Below are 21,144 nucleotides of genomic sequence, written 5' to 3' on the forward strand. Positions count from 1 at the left end.
CACTATTTAATTTTTTAATTTTGAAATTCACAAACATGAAATGAAATGAATATTTTATATCCACCATAAACAGTAATATGGAAATAGGCTTTGATCAGTGACACAAGTAAAACCCAGTGGAATTGCACTTCAACTATTGGAGGGGGGGGTGGGAAGAACATAAATCATTTAAGCATGGAAAAATATTTTAAATTAATTAGTTAAATAAAAAAATGTCAAGATATCCACCATAAAATAGAAAATAAGTATTATATATGAAACAAGCTCTAAAATTCAGAAATTGACTTTTTGAGTGCAAAAAAATTCAAATGCCAGTTCAAAGGTGTTCTCATTCCTGTTATTCTATTTTATGTATTATTGTAATGCATCGAATTCCTTTGATAAGATTTGCTTTAGCATATTGAATTATGTCCGTTCCTGAATTTTTTAATTAGAGCCCCATACGGATTCCTTGACCTCTGTTCTCATTCTTTCTTTCCCAGGAACTTCAAGGAATGCTTCACTCTAGTCTGATAGAAATAGGGAGGAGATGATGAGTTCCTCTTGCTCAATCAATCAATCCATGAGGACTATTTAGACTAGTTTCTATCGCTAATAGCAGAAGGAAGTCTTTGAATCTCTAATTATGAAACAGGACAATCCATGTAGAGCTTGATTTCTCCTGGCCCCCCATCAATAGGGCACACAAGACCAACGACATGACAAGCCACCATAACCCAGACAGTGGGGAGGGGTTGAGTTTTGAAGGGCCAGCTCCGTGCCAGGTATTTGCCAATGAGAGATGTGTTGGGATGTCCAAAGATACTCCATGGAAAATAGCTTCTTTTATAATCTGGAGGCTGTTAGATTGTGATGAAAACATGGATGCATTCACAATGGTGTGCTCATTCCAGGAGATCAAGTGTTTTAACCATCTAAAGCGCTGGCTTCTGGATCTTCATTCTAATTTCCGTTACAAACCTAATTGGGAAGCATTAAGTTTCATTCCAAAATGATTTGGCTTGTAAACCTTAAAATTTCCTAGACTTATGAATGTTGGAAATTTCCCCATTTCCAACATAAGGTAGGGAGGATCCTTCTCCTCCCTACCTAAGACTACTTTAGGACAGAAACCTTTTGCTAAACAATGGAAAGGGCTTTGACCTATGCTTAAGCATAGAACAGGAAGTTCTTTGAGTCATGATTGATTTTAGAATTGATCCAATAGAGATACTTGGAATGACAGAACAGGATTTAGGAAGGGCTGCAGCAAAGGATCAAGATTTAATTATTTGAGAATATGACCTTCAACAGACATGTGCAAAGCCACAGACCTCTGGGCGGTCCTGGGTTAAACTAGAACCACCATTGGCACAGGGAAAATGATGGATAGTGATTGGTAGATGTGAGAACTGAGGGGAGGGAACTTGAGGTTTCCTTAAAGATAGCGGGGTCTGAGGAGAGAATGGAGGAGGTTTTGCTCTGAGCGAGGTGGCTCTGAAGGAGTTCGAGAGGTTTTACTCTGAGAGGTTGTGCTCTGAGAAGCTTGCTCTGAAGGAAGCTGGAGGTGGAGGCCCCTGAGACTGTTTCTCCATTTTGGTCACGTAATAGGGACTGATCTCCTTTCATTGCCCCAGCTATCTAAGGGCTTGGGCCTTTTGGCCCAGCCTAAACAGAAGGGGTATTTAAGCCCTATTCCCTTCTCTCCCCTTTTCTCTCTCCCTCCCTCTCTCTCTCTCTCTCTCTAATACCTTTCTTCCTCCTGTTTGTAATTAAACTCCATAAAAGGTTGACTGCTGACTTGAGTTTTCATTTAGGAATTACATAGCTGAATTCCTTGGCGACCTTAAATTAATATATATCAGTCTTTTAAAGTGATTTCCTTGTCACAGGCTCCTCCTAATGAAAATGCTCAATCTGTTAGGATTCTCGTATAATTGCGATAATACTGTATGATGTCAATTATAGTTGATAGTAGAGCAACCTATAACATAATCATGACATGGTAACATAATTAAACATATAACATTGTATTGTATAATAATACAGGTTGATTATGTTAACTCAAACACTTATGTGGCTAAATTTGAAAGGAAAACATGGAAGAGATCTAGTTCAGTCTCCTCGTTGGCTTTGACGACCTGTCAGAGCAAGTGAAGTTCTTCTCCCTTTCTCCATTGTGACTCTTTAACTAAAGAGACAGCAATGGTCGGGGGGGGGGGGGGGGGAGGGGGGGGAGTAATCAGGTGCTTGTTCATGTTGTTTTATTGTGTCATGTTCAGATTTCTACCAATAAAGAATATGGAGCCATTTCTTGGGGGAGAAGTTTTTTAATCAGGGAATGAAATTCCCATGAACAAAATGTGTGTCTCCTTCACCAGCCCCCCTAGAAAAGAGGGTGTCTTGACTTTGCCTATACAGGGACCCATGTCTTCTCTGATTACCTGATGGTTGAACTTCTGGACGTGTCCTGACTGTCCTCATTGGCTGATATTTTAGAAGCTGAAGTGGACCCCGACACCTCAAATCCACCCCCACTACTACATCCCACAGGGGTAGGATCTCTGCTGAGACCCAGAAATCAGCCAACGGCATCACCACATGGAGTACTGGGACACGTTGGGCTCAGTCCTTTCTCCCTGCCACTCCTTCCCCCTCCACTGTTATTTTGTTTGTTTCAGAAGGTCTATATATGCTGGCAAAAATACAGAAAACCAAGCTAGTGCCAATGAATTGGGGAATTGCTGAAGAAAGAGTTAAAGATGAGTGCCACGAAATAGTGAGAAATGACAAACATGCAGAGAAAACATTCTGTCATGGTAGCAATTTTATGCCCAGTATGAAATCTGGGGTGTCTAATGAGATCTGCTCTGGGAAGATGTAATGAAATCTCTGCTAGAGCAAGAGGCCTTCCCTTGTGAAACAGATATGGAGTCCCATCTCCAAGTGTTCAGTGTACAGCCAAGTCGGAGCTCCAGAGGAAGCTCTTCCTACAGCCATTCCTTGTAGATCCCTTCATTTCAGGAAGAATCTTCCTGTCTACTGATCCTACCACTCTTCTCCCCCACTCTCTCCATCTGATATTTGTACCCTCACAATTCTATGCAAAAACAATCTCCAATACTGAAAAAAAATTGTTTGATTCTTGGAATTTCTCTCCTCTCCACCCTAGACATGGTAAGCAACCTGCTATCGACTTTATATATACAATTCATGTAAAACCTTTTCCCATATTAATTCTTTTGTGGAAGGAAACTCATACAAAAACCTAAGAAAGTAAAAAAAAAATTCCTCTGGATTGAGACTTGATCAGTATTTTCTCTGGAAGATGCCACTTATTGTGTTATTTGAAATGATTGTGGATCTTAGTGTTGCTGAGAATAAATATCCAGTTATTCATCATACAATGATGTCACTCTGTGCAATGTTCTCCTGGTTCTGCTTACTTCCCTGTGCATTGGTTCATGTAAGTCTTCCTAATTTTTTTAGCCTCATCCTGCTCATCACCAATCATAAGAGAATTCCATTATAATCATATACAACAATTTACACAGTCTCTAACTGATAGGTTTACGTTCACTTTCGAATTCAACACCACCATAAAAAGGGCTGCTGTAAGTGTTTTGTACATATAGGTCCTTTTCCTTTTTGCTTTTGATCTCTTTAGAATGCAGACTTAGTAATGGTATTTTCTGGGTGAAAGGGTAAGAACTGTTTAATAAGGCTTTGGGTATAGTTCCAAATTCCTCTCCAGAATGGCTGAATCCCTCCCCAACTCCCCAAAGACTTCATTAAGATCTCAATTTACCAACACTCTTCCAACTTCTGTCATTTCTCTTTTCATGTTTCTCTACAGTGTGAAATCTCTGATGTTCAGCAAGATGTTGCCTCAATGTGAAAGCCTTTCCACAGTGTGTACATTCATAATGTTTCTCTCCAGTGTGGAGTCTTTGATGTTTGTTAAGACTGCCCTTCTGTGTGAAAGTCTTTCCACACTGATTGCATTGAAAAGGTTTTTCTCCAGTGTGGATTCTCTGATGTGCAGCAAGATGGTCCTTCACTGTGAAAGCCTTTCCACATTGTTTACATTCATAAGGTCTCTCTACAGTGTGGATTCTCTGATTGCTAGCGAGCTCAGAGTTCTGACTGAAGACCTTCCCACCTTCATTACTCATAGAAAGCATCTCTCCATTATTACTCTGGGGATGTCTAAGGAGGTGTGAACTCCAGCTGAAGGCCATTTCCTCTAGATTGCCTTGATGCATATGCAGTTCAGGAGGTTTCTCATGGGTCTGGAGAACTTCTATTTCTTCAGGAAAGTATTTGCTATATTCATTATCCTGAAAAGAGTCATTCCTTGAGGTAATTTTCTTATACTGATTTAGGACTGAATATTGTCTGGATTCCATTGTAGTTTCATCAAATACACAGTCAGTATTTGGATTCTTTCTAACCTTGATATCAAAGTCACAGATTCCTCTGAAGACTAAGTTACAGGGACCCTCATTCATGCATCTTTGGGGGTGAGGTCCTTCCACAAAAAGGTTCAGCTTTGTAGACATCTCATTCATTTCAAAACTGGTCTCTGCATCTGAAGAAAACAGATAATGATGTAAACACACAACTAGAAATTCTTTCCTCTGATGGCAGAAAGTCAACTGAGTTTTATTCCATTTCTCAAGACCAAAAATGACTCTTAAAACTTAGACAAGCAGGAACTAGTCTTTGGATAACAGCATTTGGTCATATCTGGAACATTGTTGATTTTAGAAATACCTTCAAATACAGTAACACTGGAATCTCAGAGCATACCTAGGCAGGCCCAGAGTTCTCATCATTCTTCATAACTCAGAACAAGAGTTCAGAATGGAGGAATGACATGTCCAGCTCCCTAATACTAGACTACAACCCAAAGCCTGTGACTTAGCATGCACCATCTATAGTACATGACTGCCTTTTCCATTGCCCTTTCTTTCTTTCTTTCCTTTCATTGCCTCTTGTTGATTATACTTAAAATTTTGTCACTCTCAGGTAGCCTTCTGATCAGTTTTGATGTCCTATCACATGGTCATTCTTGGTCAATTTCCTAAGCTCAGCTGAGAAACAGGTTTACTCTTTTACTGACATGCAGTAACTTTCAATGTTATATACAAGTTTTTCCCTTTCTATTCAGATCCAAAGATATTATGCCATTTAGTGCAGATACACTAAACATCCATGTTATTTCACTATATATCATCCCATACACTACTGAATTCATCATCCTTCTCTCAGGAAATGAATGCCATGATTTAGAGGCAACTTGAAAGGACAGGAGTCAAAGCAGGACAAGTGAGGGAGCTCTCCCACTGAATACAACTTGAAAGGTAGACAGAATTGATTTTCAAGGGGTTAAGGTGAAACCAGAAGAAAACTATAAATAGAGGAGTGCTGGCCAACCACTCCCCCACCTATCAGGGAAGAATCAGAACCTGGGTGTGGGCTGACTTTGGGAACCAAGGATTCAGGCTGAAAACCAGCAAGGGAGCAGTACCTCAAGACACAGCCCTGGACATCCGGGGTCCTTTCAAGCTTCCTTGTCCTGCTACATTGAAGACTTAGCCCAGGACAAAAATAAGCAGAGGAGAAAGAACGGGCAAGCAGCTTTTGGAGTTCCCAGTCCACAGGCAAAAAATAAGAGTGAGAAGATGAGAAAACAGCAAAAGAAGCATGTGGTCTGGGAAATTTTCTACAGGGAAAAAGAGTAAAGAACAGAACAAACAGGAAATGATGAGACCCAGGCAACAACTTCCAAAACTTCAAAAAAGCAAAAAAGTGGGAATTAGTCACAAGCTCTGGTGGAAGAACTTGAAAAGGAATTCAAAAGTCAAATAAGACAGGTTGAAGAAAAATGGGAAAAGGATGAATAATGCAAAAAAGAAAATAGCTTAAAAAGCAAAACTAGCCAACTAGAAAGAGAGGCACAAAAATCCAACAAACAAAAAAATACCATAAAAAGCAGAATTGACCTACTGGAAAAAGAGACAAACAAATATAATGAAGAAAAGCATGCCATGAAAAATAGAATGGACCAAATGGAAAAGGAGGATCAAAAGGTCATGGAAGAAATTCATTCTTAAAAAATTAGAATTGGTGGGGGCAGCTGGGTAGCTCAGTGGATTGAGAGCCAGGCCTAGAGATGGGAGGTCCTAGGTTCAAATTCGGCCTCAGCCACTTCCTAGCTGTGTGACCCTGGGCAAGTCACTTGACCCCCATTGCCTACCCTTACCACTCTTCTGCCTTGGAGCCAATACACAATATTGACTCCAAGACGGAAGGTAAGGGTTTAAAAAAAAAAAATTAGAATTGGGCAAATAGGAGCTAATGATTTCACCAGACATTAAGAAACAACAAAAGAAAATCAGAAGACTGAAATATCTCATTTAAAAAAAAATAACCTAGAAAATAGATGCAGGATAGACAATTTCAGAATTATTGGACTACCTGAAAGTCATGGTGTTCCCTCCCCCCCAAAAAAAAAAAACAACTCTAGACATATTACAAAAAATTATCAAGAAAATTGTCCTGACATTCTGGTAGTCCAAAACGAAGTCCAAGGAATCATAGCTAAAAAGCCTTTAATAATGCCTTATGCACTGAAGAATTGCTCGGTTTGGTTAGCAATATACATTTCACCTGGTACAATAAGCATAGGAACATTTGAGGTCGAACAGGTTTCTTTGTGTAGTGATTCTAGACCATCATGATTGGGCATAAAATAATTTTGATGTTCATGCAGTGATGAACATCAAACTCTGACCCTTTCTAAATAAAGGCAACATATTGTTTTGGATTCTTAGCCTTGAATCAAAATATTTCCATAGCCCCACAACAGTCTGGTCAACAAGTTATCTGTTTCCACAAGTATGTACATACCTGCATTTATTTTCTACAGTCTACCCCAAAGTAGTTGTCTCATTCTAAGAACACCATGTAATCTCCTTTTCCATCACTACAGTGATCACCATGTTAAAATATCAGAAAGGTTAGCATTTTCCCATTGCAGATGGCCTGCTCTTTCAAAAACAATAAGCATGCTCATTACAAGCCACCCTGAAATCATCATAGACCATCAGAGTCAGTCTAGAAAAACAGACCTAACTTTTCCCCTCATTGCAGAGTTAAGGCTATTTTCTGAATTGAACTTATCTTCTGTTTCTGTTGTAATATATATCGAGGTAATAGGGGAATTGAAAAAACAGGGGATAAGGAAGGTTTGTAGCAGGGAATAGAGGAGTTTAAGGGAGGGAGAGAATATTGCTGCTGGTGAGGCAAAGGTGAGAGATGCCCCCTACCCAGAGGCAGCAGCAGAGGTCTGATAAGGACTGTTTGTCGTTGATGACTGAGCTGAGGTTCAGCTCCCTCTAAGCCCCAAAAAGATAGTCCACTTATCTGACTGCGATATTCTAATAAGAGAAATTTTAATAACCAGTCTGGATTGGAGAGCTATCAGGGAAAAAGGGAAGAGGTAGGTCCCTAAATAAGGTTAGAGTCTTTCTCAAACTTGGAGCTGAGGCCAGGCCTCGCAGGCTGGCGGAGGGTTTCTCCCACTCCTGTCTACCTAAATCTGTGCTAGTTTTTGTCAATTTTAGAATCTTAGCAGTAGACAGAAAGCAACAAGAACTGTTCTGACCTTCAGAGCTGGTTGGGCCTGTGTCTTCGGGCTGAACCTAGTAGAGGCACTCTTGATCCAGACTGGGAAGCCAATGCTTCTCCCACCTCCAACACCAGGAAGGAAGTAAACCCGGCAGGAAAGAAGTGCTAGTCACAAGACCCAATGGCCACTCCCAATTACCCCTTCCCCCAGTCTTGTTTCCTTTCCACAAGAGTTAAGGCTATTTTCTGAATTGAATTTATCTTCTGTTTCTGTTGCTATCTAGAAGATTTTCAGAACTGGCTGGCATCTAAGGTCTGTCATTCCAGAGATTGTGGGAGAGTGTAGCTGGTGTACCAATGGTAGAAAGAAGAAAATTATGTCTCAAAACTTATTTCTTTACAAACTTTTATACACACACACACACACACACACACACACACACACACACACATATATATATATATATATATATTTATATTTATATAAATAAAATTAAATCCCATGTATGGAATTGAACTTTACCACTAAACACACTATGTGTCATCAGTCGGTTAAAAAATCCATCTTTTCTACAGTACCAAGCCATTCTTTTTTTTTTTTTGGAAATTTTTATTTAATCAGTCAATTTAGAATATTTTTCCTTGGCTACAAGAGTCATGTTCTTTCCCTCCCCCGAAGCCAATGCACAATTCCACTGGGTAGCCATTCATTTTGTCACTGATTTAGTGGCTAAATTAATTTTTTTTCATCTTTCAACAGGAGAGCTTATAAAAATTCTTCCACTACTTTCTGCTTCATCCATGTGTGAGAGAACATTTTCACTCTTTTTGTTCTCAATCAAAATACAGCTATTTCTTACTTAACAGACGTGGACCATTCTGTAGACCTTCTCTTTTTGACCTGCCACCTCCAAAGTTCTATTACCTGCAGATCAAATTATTATAGTACCTGAAACAGAGGATCCTGGGGCTGTTGTAACCATGAGTCCAGTCCATCATTTGTTTCACTGTCAGGGTGTACTAAGGGGTCCTGAAAAACAATCAGGGGTCATGAGGGGGTGAGGAGAATGAGACCTGGTAAAAAGGATGACACAGATCAAGAGGAGGGGGACAATTGGCTGCCTTTAATCATTTGGGTAGCAGACCCCCCTATTTTACTCCTGATATTCCTTCCTGTACTCTTACTTAATTCCCCTTCCACTAGGGGATTGGTCCAATTCACCTGGTATGCCTTTCCTGCTCTATGAATAATGCCCCTATCATTGGGGGGTAGGGGGGAAAGGTTCTCCTTAACTGCAATCCCTCAATATGCCTGGGGGGCACAGTTGGGGGACATTTGTCAGGAAGTCCTAAGGGGTCCTGACAAACATTCAGGGTCCCATAGGGGTGAGGAGAAGGAGATGTGGTGAGAAGGATGACATGCGACAGGAGAGCCTATGAAGCTGATAGCAATTATTGATCAAAGCTAGTATTTTATAGAGATAGTAGGTAAAGGGATCAGGTAAGTTTTTTACATGGACAATGTTTACTAATGATTTACAATTTTAGTACAATGACTTAGTTTCCCTCACCAAAGCTTAGACAGAGTTTTCTATAGAATAATAAATCACAGGCAAATATGTAACCATCTAGCCCAGATTCTCAGGGAAACATTTGCTTCAATGGGTTTGTCAAAAATAGCCAATTGTTACCAAGTACAGCAGAGGGGGCATTGGAAAGGAGGAGTTTAGGGGCCTCATGTAAGGAGTGACTCTGGCCAGACCATGGCTTTGATTTTACTGTGGTCCACTCTCACTACTGGGGGCTACATTTCATCATTTCCCAATATATGGGCACCATCTTTGTTTCCAGATTTTTTGCAGAAACAAAAATAGCAGCTGTCATTTCCTTTTGAACAAGGGGATCTTTTTCCTATGATTCTGTTATCCCTTTAATTTAGAGGTTTCCTGGTTCTTCTGGGGTCCAAAGGTACACAATGGAGAGAGCTTAGAAGTCTAAGTCCAAAAGGTATTATAGAATGCCATATAATGCTTTGAGAATCGTTATAACAAGACACTTTCTTAAATACACGACATGTGGTTTGGTTCTACGTTCTAAGACATTCTGCCAGTCTCCTCTTTTTCTACCATGAGGCTCAGCCCATGCACACATGTTAGGAGAATTACTTATGTTTTCTCCAGTTAGATCTTCTTTTCATCTTTCTTCAATCACGAGAAGGAAAAGCTTGTCTCTTATCCCTTTATCTCCTGCTTCCAGCTTCCTCTAATGGTGCAAAGGTCTTTTACACCAAAAGGAAGCTAAGGGGCACAAGGAATGGAGCTTGATTCCTAGAGTCAGGAAGACCTAGGTTCAAATCCAGACTGAGAAACTTTCTACCTGCATAACAATGGGCAAGTGCCAGGGCCTCTGGGAGCTTTGCCTCCCTTATTTCTAAAAGGAGGATAATAATAGCACCTACATCCCAGGGATGTCATCTGGATCACAATATTTGTAAATCACTTGTCACTGAACAGAACATATATATTGTAAAAATGGAGATTTGAACCCCAGACTTCAATTCCTAGAAGTCCTTGGCCACTTCCCAGAATGCTTTGTAACCTCACCTGAATTCCCACCTGGGCCGAGAACAGAAATTATTATTTAAACTAACTCAGCCGACTTCAGGCTCTCTCCCTCTCTCTCTCGGCGACTGCTTCTAGGGACACGCATCTCCCAAGATGTCGTGAGTGAAACTGAATGGGCCTTTCGGCCCTCCTAGCCACATGCTTTCTTATTTTGTATCTTCTTTTTTTCTTAATCTTTAAAAAACCTCATAAAAATATAATACTTTTAGCAGAGAAACTAAATTTTAATCTTAACAATATTATGCTTATCATCAACATCATTATTGTGATTTGATTCTGTCCATTACTTCCTTTATATTTTTAAAACCCTTACCTTAAGTCTTAGAATCAATACTGTGTATTGCTTCCAAAAGAAAACACAAGTAAGAGCTAGGCAATGGGGGTTAAGTGACTTGCCCAGGGTCACACAGCTAGGAAGTCTCTGAGGCCATATTTGAACCCAGGACCTCCCATCTCTAGGCCTGGCTCTCAATCCACTGAGCCACCCACAGCCACTCCATGCACATTAATTCTAACCTCCTCCTCAAACCATTCATTATTCTCTGTCCTATTCCCTTCTTTCCTTCTGGAGCTTAATGTACTTCCATGCCAAGGCATCCTCTTTTGTCGTGCTCCCCTAAGAGTGAGTTTCATGATCAGCTGCTTCTCATCAAAGGCCTCCATCACTGTTTATGAGATGCTGGGCTGCTGGACAGCGAGGACAACCATTTCCCTTCCTAGGTATCATCCACTCATCCCCTCACATCCATCCAGCTCCAAACGGACAGAAAGACCTGCTGATTCTCCTTCCGGACCACCTCTCTCCTCCCTCCCCTTCTCTCCCAACACTGCCACTTTTGGCGATCAGGCGTGATATATTCCAGGGGCCTCCTTCTGGGTCTCACTACTCCCAGTCTCCCTCCAGTCCACTCAATCTTCCACCCAGGTGTCACATTCCTCTTCCTAACATGCACTTCTGAGCATGTCACTGTTTCCTCAACAAACTCTTTGGCTTCCTGTCACCAAGAACAAATCCTCTGCCCCTCACTTCCTTCCACACATGCAGGGATCAGTGGTACAGGTCTCCTCTCCCTTCTTGACCAGGACACTCCATGCCCTGACTGCTTGGGTTTTCTCTGGCTGCCCCTCAGGCTGACGAGGCTCACCTGGCAACCCTGAACAGTCTCACGTCAAACCCCTCACAGCACACTAGGTCTTCTCTAGTCCTCCTTAGCCGAATTCCCTTCCTCCTCTGCATGAGCTCCAATGTACCCTGCACGGGGTGGTTTTGTACACAGCTGGTTACAGACGGTCTTCCCCGCCAAACAGGGAAGGCTACGAGACAGGACTTGGCCCTTGCCTTTCTCGGTCTCCTCGGGGCTTACTAACACACTGGGATAGATATAGTGGAAGCTTCAGAAATGCTTCCTGGCTTGAATAAGCCTAGTCAAGGGTTCTAAGGAATGGCCTTCAGGCCTTTCTGGATGCTTTCAGGAGAGCTCCACACTCCAAAGTTCCCAACAAGGACTTCTCAAAGGATCATAGGTTTGTTACTGGGAGGAAACATGGAGTCACACCCCTCCCTTATGAGAGACGAGCAAACTGAGGCTCAGAGGTTCATTGCTCCACAGGCCACTGCTGAAACGTGGGAAATAAAATGGAAAATTCTAAGTTAGGTCGACCAACCCACCAAGCCGAGCACTCCCTTCACTGTAACACAGACGCCTCTTTGGAGAAGACCCCTCCTACACTTGCTTTCATCTCACTCACCTGGACAGAAGCTCCTTGTACCTTTTGGATCTGCCATCCATGGTGCTGCTTCTTGCTGGAAATGGGAGATCAAATCTTCTCTAGCAGCTGGAAGCCCAGGACATATGGAAGAAGGAAGAAGACAACAGATGATTTAGCTCTTTTTAGGGAAAGGGGACAAGCAAGGAAGGACCAAAATATGCTTCCCAGGAGTCTCAAGGATGGTGTCCATAGTAGAAACTATGCAGCCTATTTGGAATGAGAAATTCCACCGTTATTGCCTCTCTCATAGGATGGTGGGAGCATTCCACAGTCTCCATTACCTAGAAATGAGAAGGAGCTGGTAGTGCAGGGGAAAGAATTCTGATCCTGGAGCCAGAAAGACAAGGTCAAACCAGCCTCACATACATGGTTAGCATGGTATCCCCGGGCGAGTTCTTTAACCCTTTTTTGACTCAGTCCCCTTAACTATGAAACGTGGCTACTCTCAGCAATGCCACGATCTGGAACAATCCTGAAAGGCTCAGGATGGTAAATGCTCTTCCCCTCCTGAGAAAGATCTGTTGAAGGTGTCTCTCCCATCAGCCTCTTTGCTTTTATTTGGGCCTTTGGCTTATGCATGACTTTGCTCTTACAAGTAACCAGTATGGAAGGGTGCTTTGCATGAGAATCAGAAAGAAAAACACGACTAGGAGCATCCAAGGGGCAGGGACTGCCTGAGTAGCTACAGGGCTCCCTTCCATGCCCTTCTGCAAGGAAAAGCTGCCTGCAGATGAACAGAGAATTTGCAGACAAAATGCAGGTCCAGGTAGAGGCTAGACTGGCTGATCTCTGGGGTTCGCTCCAAGCCTGGGAATCTGTAACCCTGGTTTAAGGCTTGGCCCGAAGCTCCCCAAAGAGAAGGAGCCACTTCAGGAGCCACAGAGCACAGAGCCAGCCTTTCATCACTTCATTCCAAGAGCCTGTTCAGGCCAACAGGCAGCAGGAGGCCCCGGAGAAAGAGCAGCCCTTTTCTCTTTGTACTCACTGACAAAGGCTCTAGACATCCCCTCCGTGGCAGATTCCGTTAGCAGAGGAAATGGTCCTTACCCACAGAGAGCACGTTCTGGGCGTTCTCCAGCATGACCTCCAGGTACAGCCCTCTCTGAGAATGGTCCAAGAGGCGCCACTCCTCCTGCGTCAAGTCCACAGCCACATCCTGGAATGTTATTGGCCCCTAAAGCGGCAAAAGTCACGGCATTTAGAGTTGAGCCTGCACATGTCGTGGCTTTTCCTCTCTTTTCTTTTAACCCTCATCGTCCATCTTAGCATCAATACTGTACACTGGCTCCAGGACAGAACAGTGCTCTGGTTCTTCAGCCAAGCGCAGGGCCTGAGGCCACACGGGAAGGTTCTGAAAAGCACTTTGGAGCCGGACGACCAAGACAGGGAGCAAAGCCCAGCCCGTGGCCTCGGCTCCCGAGGCCCTGCAGAACTCCAGGAACAACTGCAGAACACACGGACGTGATCTCGAGCTGAAGGGCCGAAGCGCCCATCACCTACCAAGCTGGGCTCCCTGTCTTGAGTACTCCCAAACTGCCTCGGACCTGCCTCGCTGCACTCTGTCCTGCCTCACTTTAGCTGTCCCAGGCCAGTCCGAACCTTAGAACCGAAGCAGCAGCACTTGGGCTGCTCTCTGGCAGCCCTGACACAAGGACACGGACGATTCTCCCATCAGGATGAACCGGCGTCCCGTGACGAGGATGGCGGCTCACAGCAGACACCACACAGCCTGCCACCACCCCTGTCCAGGCTCTCTCCACCTTCCTCCTCTCAGACACAGGGAGCCTCCGCGTCCCCTCTGGGCCTTTCCAGGGGCTGCGTCACGTGACATCCCATTCTTCGGCATTCTGTAATCATTCTGTACTGTACCCAGGGCCGAGTTACACCCTCCCAGCCAATGGCCACAGGCCCCGAGTCCAGTCCATCTGTTAGACTAATCCTCATGCTGTCGTTGGTCTAAGGACGCCTGCACGTGTCCAGGCTCACCGCACGGGAATACACAGGCTGACGGCCATGGTCGAAGGACCTACTCGAGCCAATGGCATGGCCGTGGCCAAGTGAGTGATCATGATCAAGCGTGCATTTGTGACCTTCCTTCTGCTCTGTTTTGTTCTCAGCCCACCAGGATTGGAGCCTCGGCCTCATTCCTCATTGGCTGACTGAGCTCCTCCTCTGCTGAGGCTGCTTCTTGGCAGAGCTCAGTTACCAACATGGTACCCTGAACCCTGGGCCAATTCTGGGTCAAAGAACTTCAACTGTGTTTCTGACAGCATTTCTGCAAACTACGTAACGAGGCCCGAGGTCTTTGGTTCCTGCCAGAGTCCGCCCTTACGGAGAACGGCTCTCCCAATAAACATTTTCTTTTTTGTTCAAAGACCTGGTTTTTGCTTTTTTGCATCTGGCCTATCCATTTTTGCTAGTTGGCCGTCATATTGGAATGTCCTCCAACCTGCCCTGGGCCTCCTGGCTTCCTTTCCATCTCAGCTCAACAGTCACCTCCTGAAACAAGCTTTTCCTGGACTCTGACACTGTCAGAGTCTTCCCTCTCAGAAGGTTCCCATCTACACTGCTCAGGACTTCCCTGGACACCCCTGCCCATGTGGGTTCTCCCCATTAGACTGTGCCCTCCTGCAGGGCAGGGACTGTCTTTATTTCCTTCCTCTGCATGCCCAGAAGGGGAGCACAGTGCTAGGCACAGGGGAGCCCCTGGTAAATGCTTATGAGTTGACCTAAGAAATGGCGATTGGAAGGGATTTGGGGGACAAGGTCTGCTCTATGACAACACTGCAAAGGACAACCTAACGACCTGAGTCTAATAACTGGATGAAGCTTCCTTAGTTCTGTGGGATTCCACTTTGGGTGAGGTTGGCCAGGTCTGGAGATGGATTGTACTCACCTCAGATGGGGGTCTTGGGGTCCCCAGCGCCATTCCCTCTGGCTCCAGGGTCTCTCCTTGGGCCAGACTTTGGTTATCTTCAGAGAGTAGAATACCCGAGATGGGGAGACTTCCTCTTTGCAGGCCTATTGGGAATTAGAGGGTTAGGTCTCAAGAGGAGCTACAATGGTCCTCTATTACCACTCTATGCAACAGGAGAGGAACAGGAAGTCCGAAAAGGAAGATTTCCTACCCTCTGAAACCCATCTTTGGGCTCACTCACTTCCTCTATTTTGTTATAGAGATCCAAGAGGCTGAAGAAGCTTTAGATCCCAGATGGGATGAGACCCGGCAGAGCCTTAATGACTCTCAACTCAAAGCTCCCTCTGATACTATGGGTGAGTTATAAAGAGTGGGCTAATGTGATCCAGTGGTAAAGGTGTGAATGGCACTACTGGATGTCAGACAGGTGATGACGAACCTGGATGGCACTACTGGATGTTAGACAGGTGATGACAAACCTGGATAATTAGCAGGAGCCGGACACAGGCTGAGGAGCCAGGTCTTGGAGAGAGGCCTACTCCTGGCTTACCTGGTAGACACTGGCCAAGGTCAGATGGGGAAGATGAGGCCCAAAGCAAAGGGAAAACAACAGAAAGCAGATAAAAGGAAGGACCTACCTGGCACCTGAACATATAGAGCTGGCTTCCAGCAGTCACAGATAATTCAGCCCCAAAGAAAGAAGCTATCACACTTAATGCAAAGAGCTTAGGATTCTTTCCACCCCTTTTTCCTAAACTTTGGTCTCCCACAGGAGGAATACCTTGGCCTCTAGAATGGCCTTTCTTCCCCTCTAACTTTCTCCAAGTCTGTCAAATTCCAGTCCAGGATTAGAATTCCACAGGAGTTATACCCAACAAGCCAGTCATCTCTGAGTCTTCCCCTCTTTGTCCCCTCCATCGCTTCCCTCTACTACCTTACCTTGCTCTCCAGTGTGGATTCTCTTAGGTTGAGTAAGAATGGAGATTTGTGTGACAATCTTTCCACAGTGTTCATATTCAAAATGTTTCTCTGTGGTATGGATTTGCTTATGGTCAACAAGATTGTTTTTCTCTTTTGAAATTTCTTCATGCTGTTTACATTTATAAGGATTTTTTCTATTGTGGATTCTCTGATGTCTCCTCAAAGTGGAGCTCTTTATGAAAGCTTTTCCACATTGATGACATTGATGAGGTTTCTCTCCAGAGTGGATTTTCTGATGATGAGTAAGGGAGGATCTAGTTCTAAAAGTTTTTCCACATTGATGACATTCATAAGGTTTCTCTCCAGTGTGGATTTTCTGATGAATAGTAAGATTGGATCTAGTTCTAGAAGTCTTTCCACATTGATCACATTCATAAGGTTTCTCTCCAGTGTGGATTTTCTGATGAATAGTAAGATTGGATCTAGTTCTGAAAGTCTTTCCACATTGATGACATTCATAAGGTTTTTCTCCAGTGTGGATTCTCTGATGGCAAGCAAGATGGCTCCTGTCTGTGAAAGCCTTTCCACATTGTTTACATTCATATGCTTTCTCTCCGGAGTGGATTCTCTGATGTTTAGCAAGATCACCCCTCTGTGTGAAAGCCTTTCCACATTGTTTACATTCATAAGGTTTCTCTCCAGAGTGGATTCTCTGATGTTTCCTAAGAGCAGAGCAGACTGAGAAAGCCTTACCACACTGATCACATTCATAAGGTTTCTCTCCAGTGTGGATTCTCTGATGGGAAACAAGATGGCCCCCCTCCGTAAAAGTCTTTCCACACCAACTACATTCATAGGGTTTTTCTCCAGTGTGGATTCTCTGATGATGAGTAAGATTGGATCTATTTCTGAAAGCTTTTCCACACTGATGACAATCATAAGGTTTCTCTCCAGTGTGGATTCTCTGATGATTACTAAGATTGGAGCGATCTCTAAAAGTCTTTCCACACTGATTACATTTATAAGGTCTCTCTCCAGTGTGGATTCTCTGATGTACAGCAAGCTTTGATTTGCTTCTGAAATCCTTTCCACACTGATCACATTCATAAGGATTCTCTCCCAAGTGGATTCCCTGAGGTCTAGCAAACTCAGTATTCTGTGAGAAGGCCTTCCCATCTTTACTATCCTCAGAAATCATTTCTCTAGAATAACTTTTTTGATGTCTAATGTGATCTGAAGGCCCTTTCCCCTATATTACCCTGATACTTGTGCATTCTTCTTCCTGTTCAGAAAAGCACTTGTTCTATTAACTGTCCTGAGTACAGTTACTTCATGAGGTCACTTTCTCACACCGATTTAGGCCTGAATATTGTCTTAATCCTTTTGCAGTTTCATCAAATTCATAACCACTCTTGATTTTATCTTCCTTGAGATTAGTCAGATTTCTCTCAAACTGAAGTCACAGGAAACATCACTCATGAAACTATGGTTGCCAGATTCTTCCACAATAAGGCTTGGCTTTGTAATCATCTCATTTACTTCTAAACTTGTCTTTGCATCTGAAAAAAAACAAATAATAATATATAAGCAGACACACATAGATGGAAATGAGTTCTTCCTGTGGTAGATATTAAACTGATTTTTATTCTATTACACCAATCAAGAACAAGAATTTTCAAACTTAAGCAAGTGAAATCAGTCCTTGAATATCCCATTTGGGCACATCTATTAGATGGCTTAGAGTTACCTTCATATACAATAATACTGGGAAGCTCACAGCATGCCTATGACACAGGCAGGCCCTGTATTCTCATAACCCTTCACACCTTAGATTATGAGTTTAGAATGGAGGAGTCACCTGGCCAACTTCCTTGTAAAGAGACAACTCAAAACCTGTGATTGATCATGTAACATTGGTCTCCTTACTGTTCCTCACACATGGCTCTCCATATTTCCTGACCCTGAATCTTCCCAGGCTCTTTTCCCAAGTCCTGATTGCTGTCCCCCCTAATTCTGCCTCCCAGTGTCAATGGTTTCTTCCAATTCTGAACTAAATTCCCATCTTCTGCAAGATGCCTTTCTTGGTCCTCCTCCTCTCAGTGATTTCCTACAATTTGCTTTGTATGCATTTTGTATGTAGGAAAACAACATTCATGAATTGCACAACACTGGTAGGGCACAACAAGGGCTTCAGAGAGGTTATATGGCTCCTATGTATTCTAACTGGCCTTCTAAGATCAAGAAGTGGTCTTTGTTGCCACCTTCATGCCATGCCCCCTGCTTCACTCAGCCCTCCAACTGTCACCCAGGGGACCTGTTGTCTTGTTCTGGGACCCCCCCCCCTTCTCATCTCTCCATAATCAGGCTTCTGACCTCAACCTCAATCCAAAATTGCTTTTCTCCAAAATACCAATGATCTGCAAAATACAGTGGCCTTTGCTCTAACATCTTCCTTCTCCAACTTACTGCAGGCTAGACACTGCCAAGCATCCTCCTCTCCCTGACACTCTCTTCTCTCCAGTTTCCCGGGGACACCACTCTCTCTAGGTTCTCCTCCGCTACATCTGACTGACGTCTCATTTCCATGGCTGGATCTCCATCCAGGTCCATTCTGATACCTGAGTCTCTTCCAGGGCTCCGTCCTGGGCCTTCGCCTTCTGTCCCTTCATGACGTCAGAGGAGTGCCCAGAACAGAGCCTTGGCGTCACCTGGTCAGCAGTGACCTATGTGAAGAGTCAGCAAAGGAGCCTGGGATGGAGAAGTCAGAGAGGCAGGAGGAGAACCATAAGAGAGCACAAAGGACCGGAGAGCAGAGAACACAGAGAAGAAGAGGAGGACAGGCAGCATCAAAGGCTCCAGAGCCCTCCAGAGGGATGAGGCTGAGCAAAGGCCATTCGGTTGGGGGATTCCAGGATCACTGCTAAGTTTAGAGATAGTTTCAGGTGACCGAGGAGGCCGGAAGCAGCCTGTAGAGTTTAGAAGGGAGTGAGAGGCGGGGAATGGGAGTCCCACATGATACGCGTCCTTCTAGGAGACTTTGGTCGAGAATTCACACTAGCCTGAACCCCTTTTCTCTCTTCTGGTGCCCTAAGCTGAACTTTGGATTCTAAAGGAGACTTTGACTACCAAGTTGGAAATCTCCTCAGCCTGCATGAAGCAGCAATTCACCCTTCCTCTGACTGAATTTGGAACAAAGAGATCCTGTTACTTATCTGCTACTTCAGAGAGTGTGAGCAGGGTACTCAGCCTTTAAAAAAGGCTAGAGGACTCCTTCAGGGCCTCTGGAACACATCTGCCTCTGAGGGAAGATGGCTGCCTCTTGAACCTCCTGACTGCTGGCCTCCAGAAGAGCCACCTCTGATCCAGATAGACCTTGGAAAAGGGCCATCCCAAGGAGCCCAAAGGGGCCTGCGGAAAGGAAGTTGCTCCCTTCTGCCTCCCAACTATGGAGTCAGGAGGCTGCTGGCAGAGCACTGGGGAGCCCAGTGTGGCTTTGTAGCTGCAGAGGAGGCTGCCAGCCGGGAGAGGGCCATAGGAGACAGAGGAGACTCGGGGTGGCCCAGGACAGCATTCCAGGGCGCCTGAGGGCTGGCTGAGGGGAGGCAGCTTGCGAAGCATGTGGCAGGCCATTCTCTGCCTCTGGCGGGCTTTGTACTATTCCATACCCTACTGTAAACTCAGCCACAATCTCCAGAGATGTTTAGTGTGAAGAATCGAGAGGAAAGACCAAGGGAAGATACTCAGGAGGGGCGGAGGGGCAGTAGTGGAGGCCAAGAGAATCATGGGAACATTGGTGTGCACGACCTCCAGATAAGGGACAAGCAGGGAAGGCGGGAGGGTCTCCTCCTGGGACTGAGGACATTAGCTGGGTGGGGGGGGGGGGGGCATCCCTTCCTGCCTGCCCTTGGAGCCAGCACACTGAGGCTGTGTCACCAGCAGGGGGAGGGGGGGCACAAGGGAGAGAGAGGAGAGAGGAAGAGATGCCGCTCTGCTGGGGAGACGGCCCAGGCAGGAGGAGCCCAGTTCCAAGCTGGCCCCCTTCCCTGGCCCCACCCCACTGGCCCCTGACCAGGCTCCCTCTTTGGACCTGACTGTCCTCTTGCGGGGAGGGCCCGGAACAGCCCCTCCCCCAGTCGCTGCCTGGGGGGGGGAAGGGGGGACAGAGCGCAGGGGGGGGGGGCAAAGCCCTGCCAGGGCTCCCGACCAGGGCACTTCCTGTTGGTCCCTCACCAGTGAATGGTACCAGTGATGGACAGACCCACAGTCACCGGACAGATGCTCAAGCCATGGGGTCCAAGGCAGGAATGCCCAGAGAAACCGCTGGATTTCCCCGGGGAAGGACCGAGGCCTCTCCCGGGTAGCCCTGCGAGAGGGACGAGGACGAAGAGCCGGGTTCGAATGAGGCCTGACACTGGTCGGCCCCGTGACCCTGGGCAAGTCCCTCCAGCTGTCTGCCTCACTCTCCCCTTCTGTAAAATGGGCACCTACCAGCACGGGGCTTGTGAAGAATCCAAGAAGGACGCAGAAAAAGCGGCCTGAAGCCGGAGGAGGGCAGGGACAGGAGGAGGGGGGGGGCAGAAGCCGGAGGGGGGGGGTTACGTCCTGGCCCCTCCCAGCAGACCCTCCCCCTCTCCGTACCTCTCCCGGCTCAAGGTCTCCGGATCCCTCCCATTCGCCCCCCTGCCCGCCCACCCTCCTGCTCTGGCTCAGCTGCACGTGCTCGCAGGCCCACTCCCAGACTTTCTAACCCAGTAAAGGGGAGGGGGTGGGTCGATCCGAGGAAAACAGCCAACAGGGCCGCGCCTGCGTACTGACTGCCTCTTTGCTTCCTTCCCTTCCCCTCCCCCATTCACCCTACAGCGGCTCAATAATCTAATAAATGCTCCCTCCTGAAGCTGGGGAGACGCACCTGAAATTCCCAGCATGCCCTGCGGTCGCCAAGGGAGGGTCTGAGACTGCGTTTTTTTTCATGACGCAGGCATTCTGGGAAATGGAGTCCTCTGGCCTCCGGCCCCGCCCCTGGGTTGGAGGGGAATCCAATAGTCTCCCAGGTCCCAGGTGGCGGCCTTCATCCCCTCCCCCACTTCTCCAGTCCTCGGTCTCTTCCACCTGACACTGGAAGCTCCCCGAGGGCAGCCCCAGCTAGCCGGGATCTCTCTGAACATGCAGCTGCTCCTTCTGCTTTGGGGGGACCCCGGGGCGCCCTCTTGGGCCCGGAACCCCCAGATCGGGGCTTAAATGTGGGCCCTAAAGCCTGGGGCCTCTAGGCTGGCTGGGGAGGGTCTCCTTCAGCACTGC

At 45.6% G+C, this 21,144-nt stretch overlaps 1 protein-coding gene across 2 annotated transcripts; it reads right to left on the bottom strand.

The window, feature by feature from the left end:
* LOC100616861 (zinc finger protein 345-like) lies at nucleotides 1-20,816 on the bottom strand. Of its 2 annotated transcripts, XR_008918210.1 has the most exons (7): nucleotides 20,335-20,816; nucleotides 15,865-17,405; nucleotides 14,905-15,029; nucleotides 13,056-13,182; nucleotides 11,988-12,074; nucleotides 8,564-8,644; nucleotides 4,436-4,570 (listed from the first exon to the last, which is right to left on the bottom strand). XR_008918210.1 is itself a non-coding variant. In XM_056825749.1 (6 exons), the coding sequence occupies exons 2-6, from the start codon at nucleotides 17,042-17,044 to the stop codon at nucleotides 3,771-3,773; spliced, it is 2,319 nt and encodes a 772-aa protein (XP_056681727.1). In that variant the 5' UTR covers nucleotides 17,045-17,405; nucleotides 20,335-20,814; the 3' UTR covers nucleotides 1-3,770. The 2 variants fall into 2 exon arrangements, 1 of the variants encoding a protein (XP_056681727.1); XM_056825749.1 differs by lacking the exon at nucleotides 8,564-8,644 and having other exon boundaries at nucleotides 1-4,570; nucleotides 20,335-20,814.
* Nucleotides 20,817-21,144: the final 328 nt, after the last annotated feature.

Source organism: Monodelphis domestica, chromosome 4, assembly GCF_027887165.1.
Source record: "Monodelphis domestica isolate mMonDom1 chromosome 4, mMonDom1.pri, whole genome shotgun sequence".
In the NCBI taxonomy this organism is placed as follows: Eukaryota; Metazoa; Chordata; class Mammalia; order Didelphimorphia; family Didelphidae; genus Monodelphis; species Monodelphis domestica.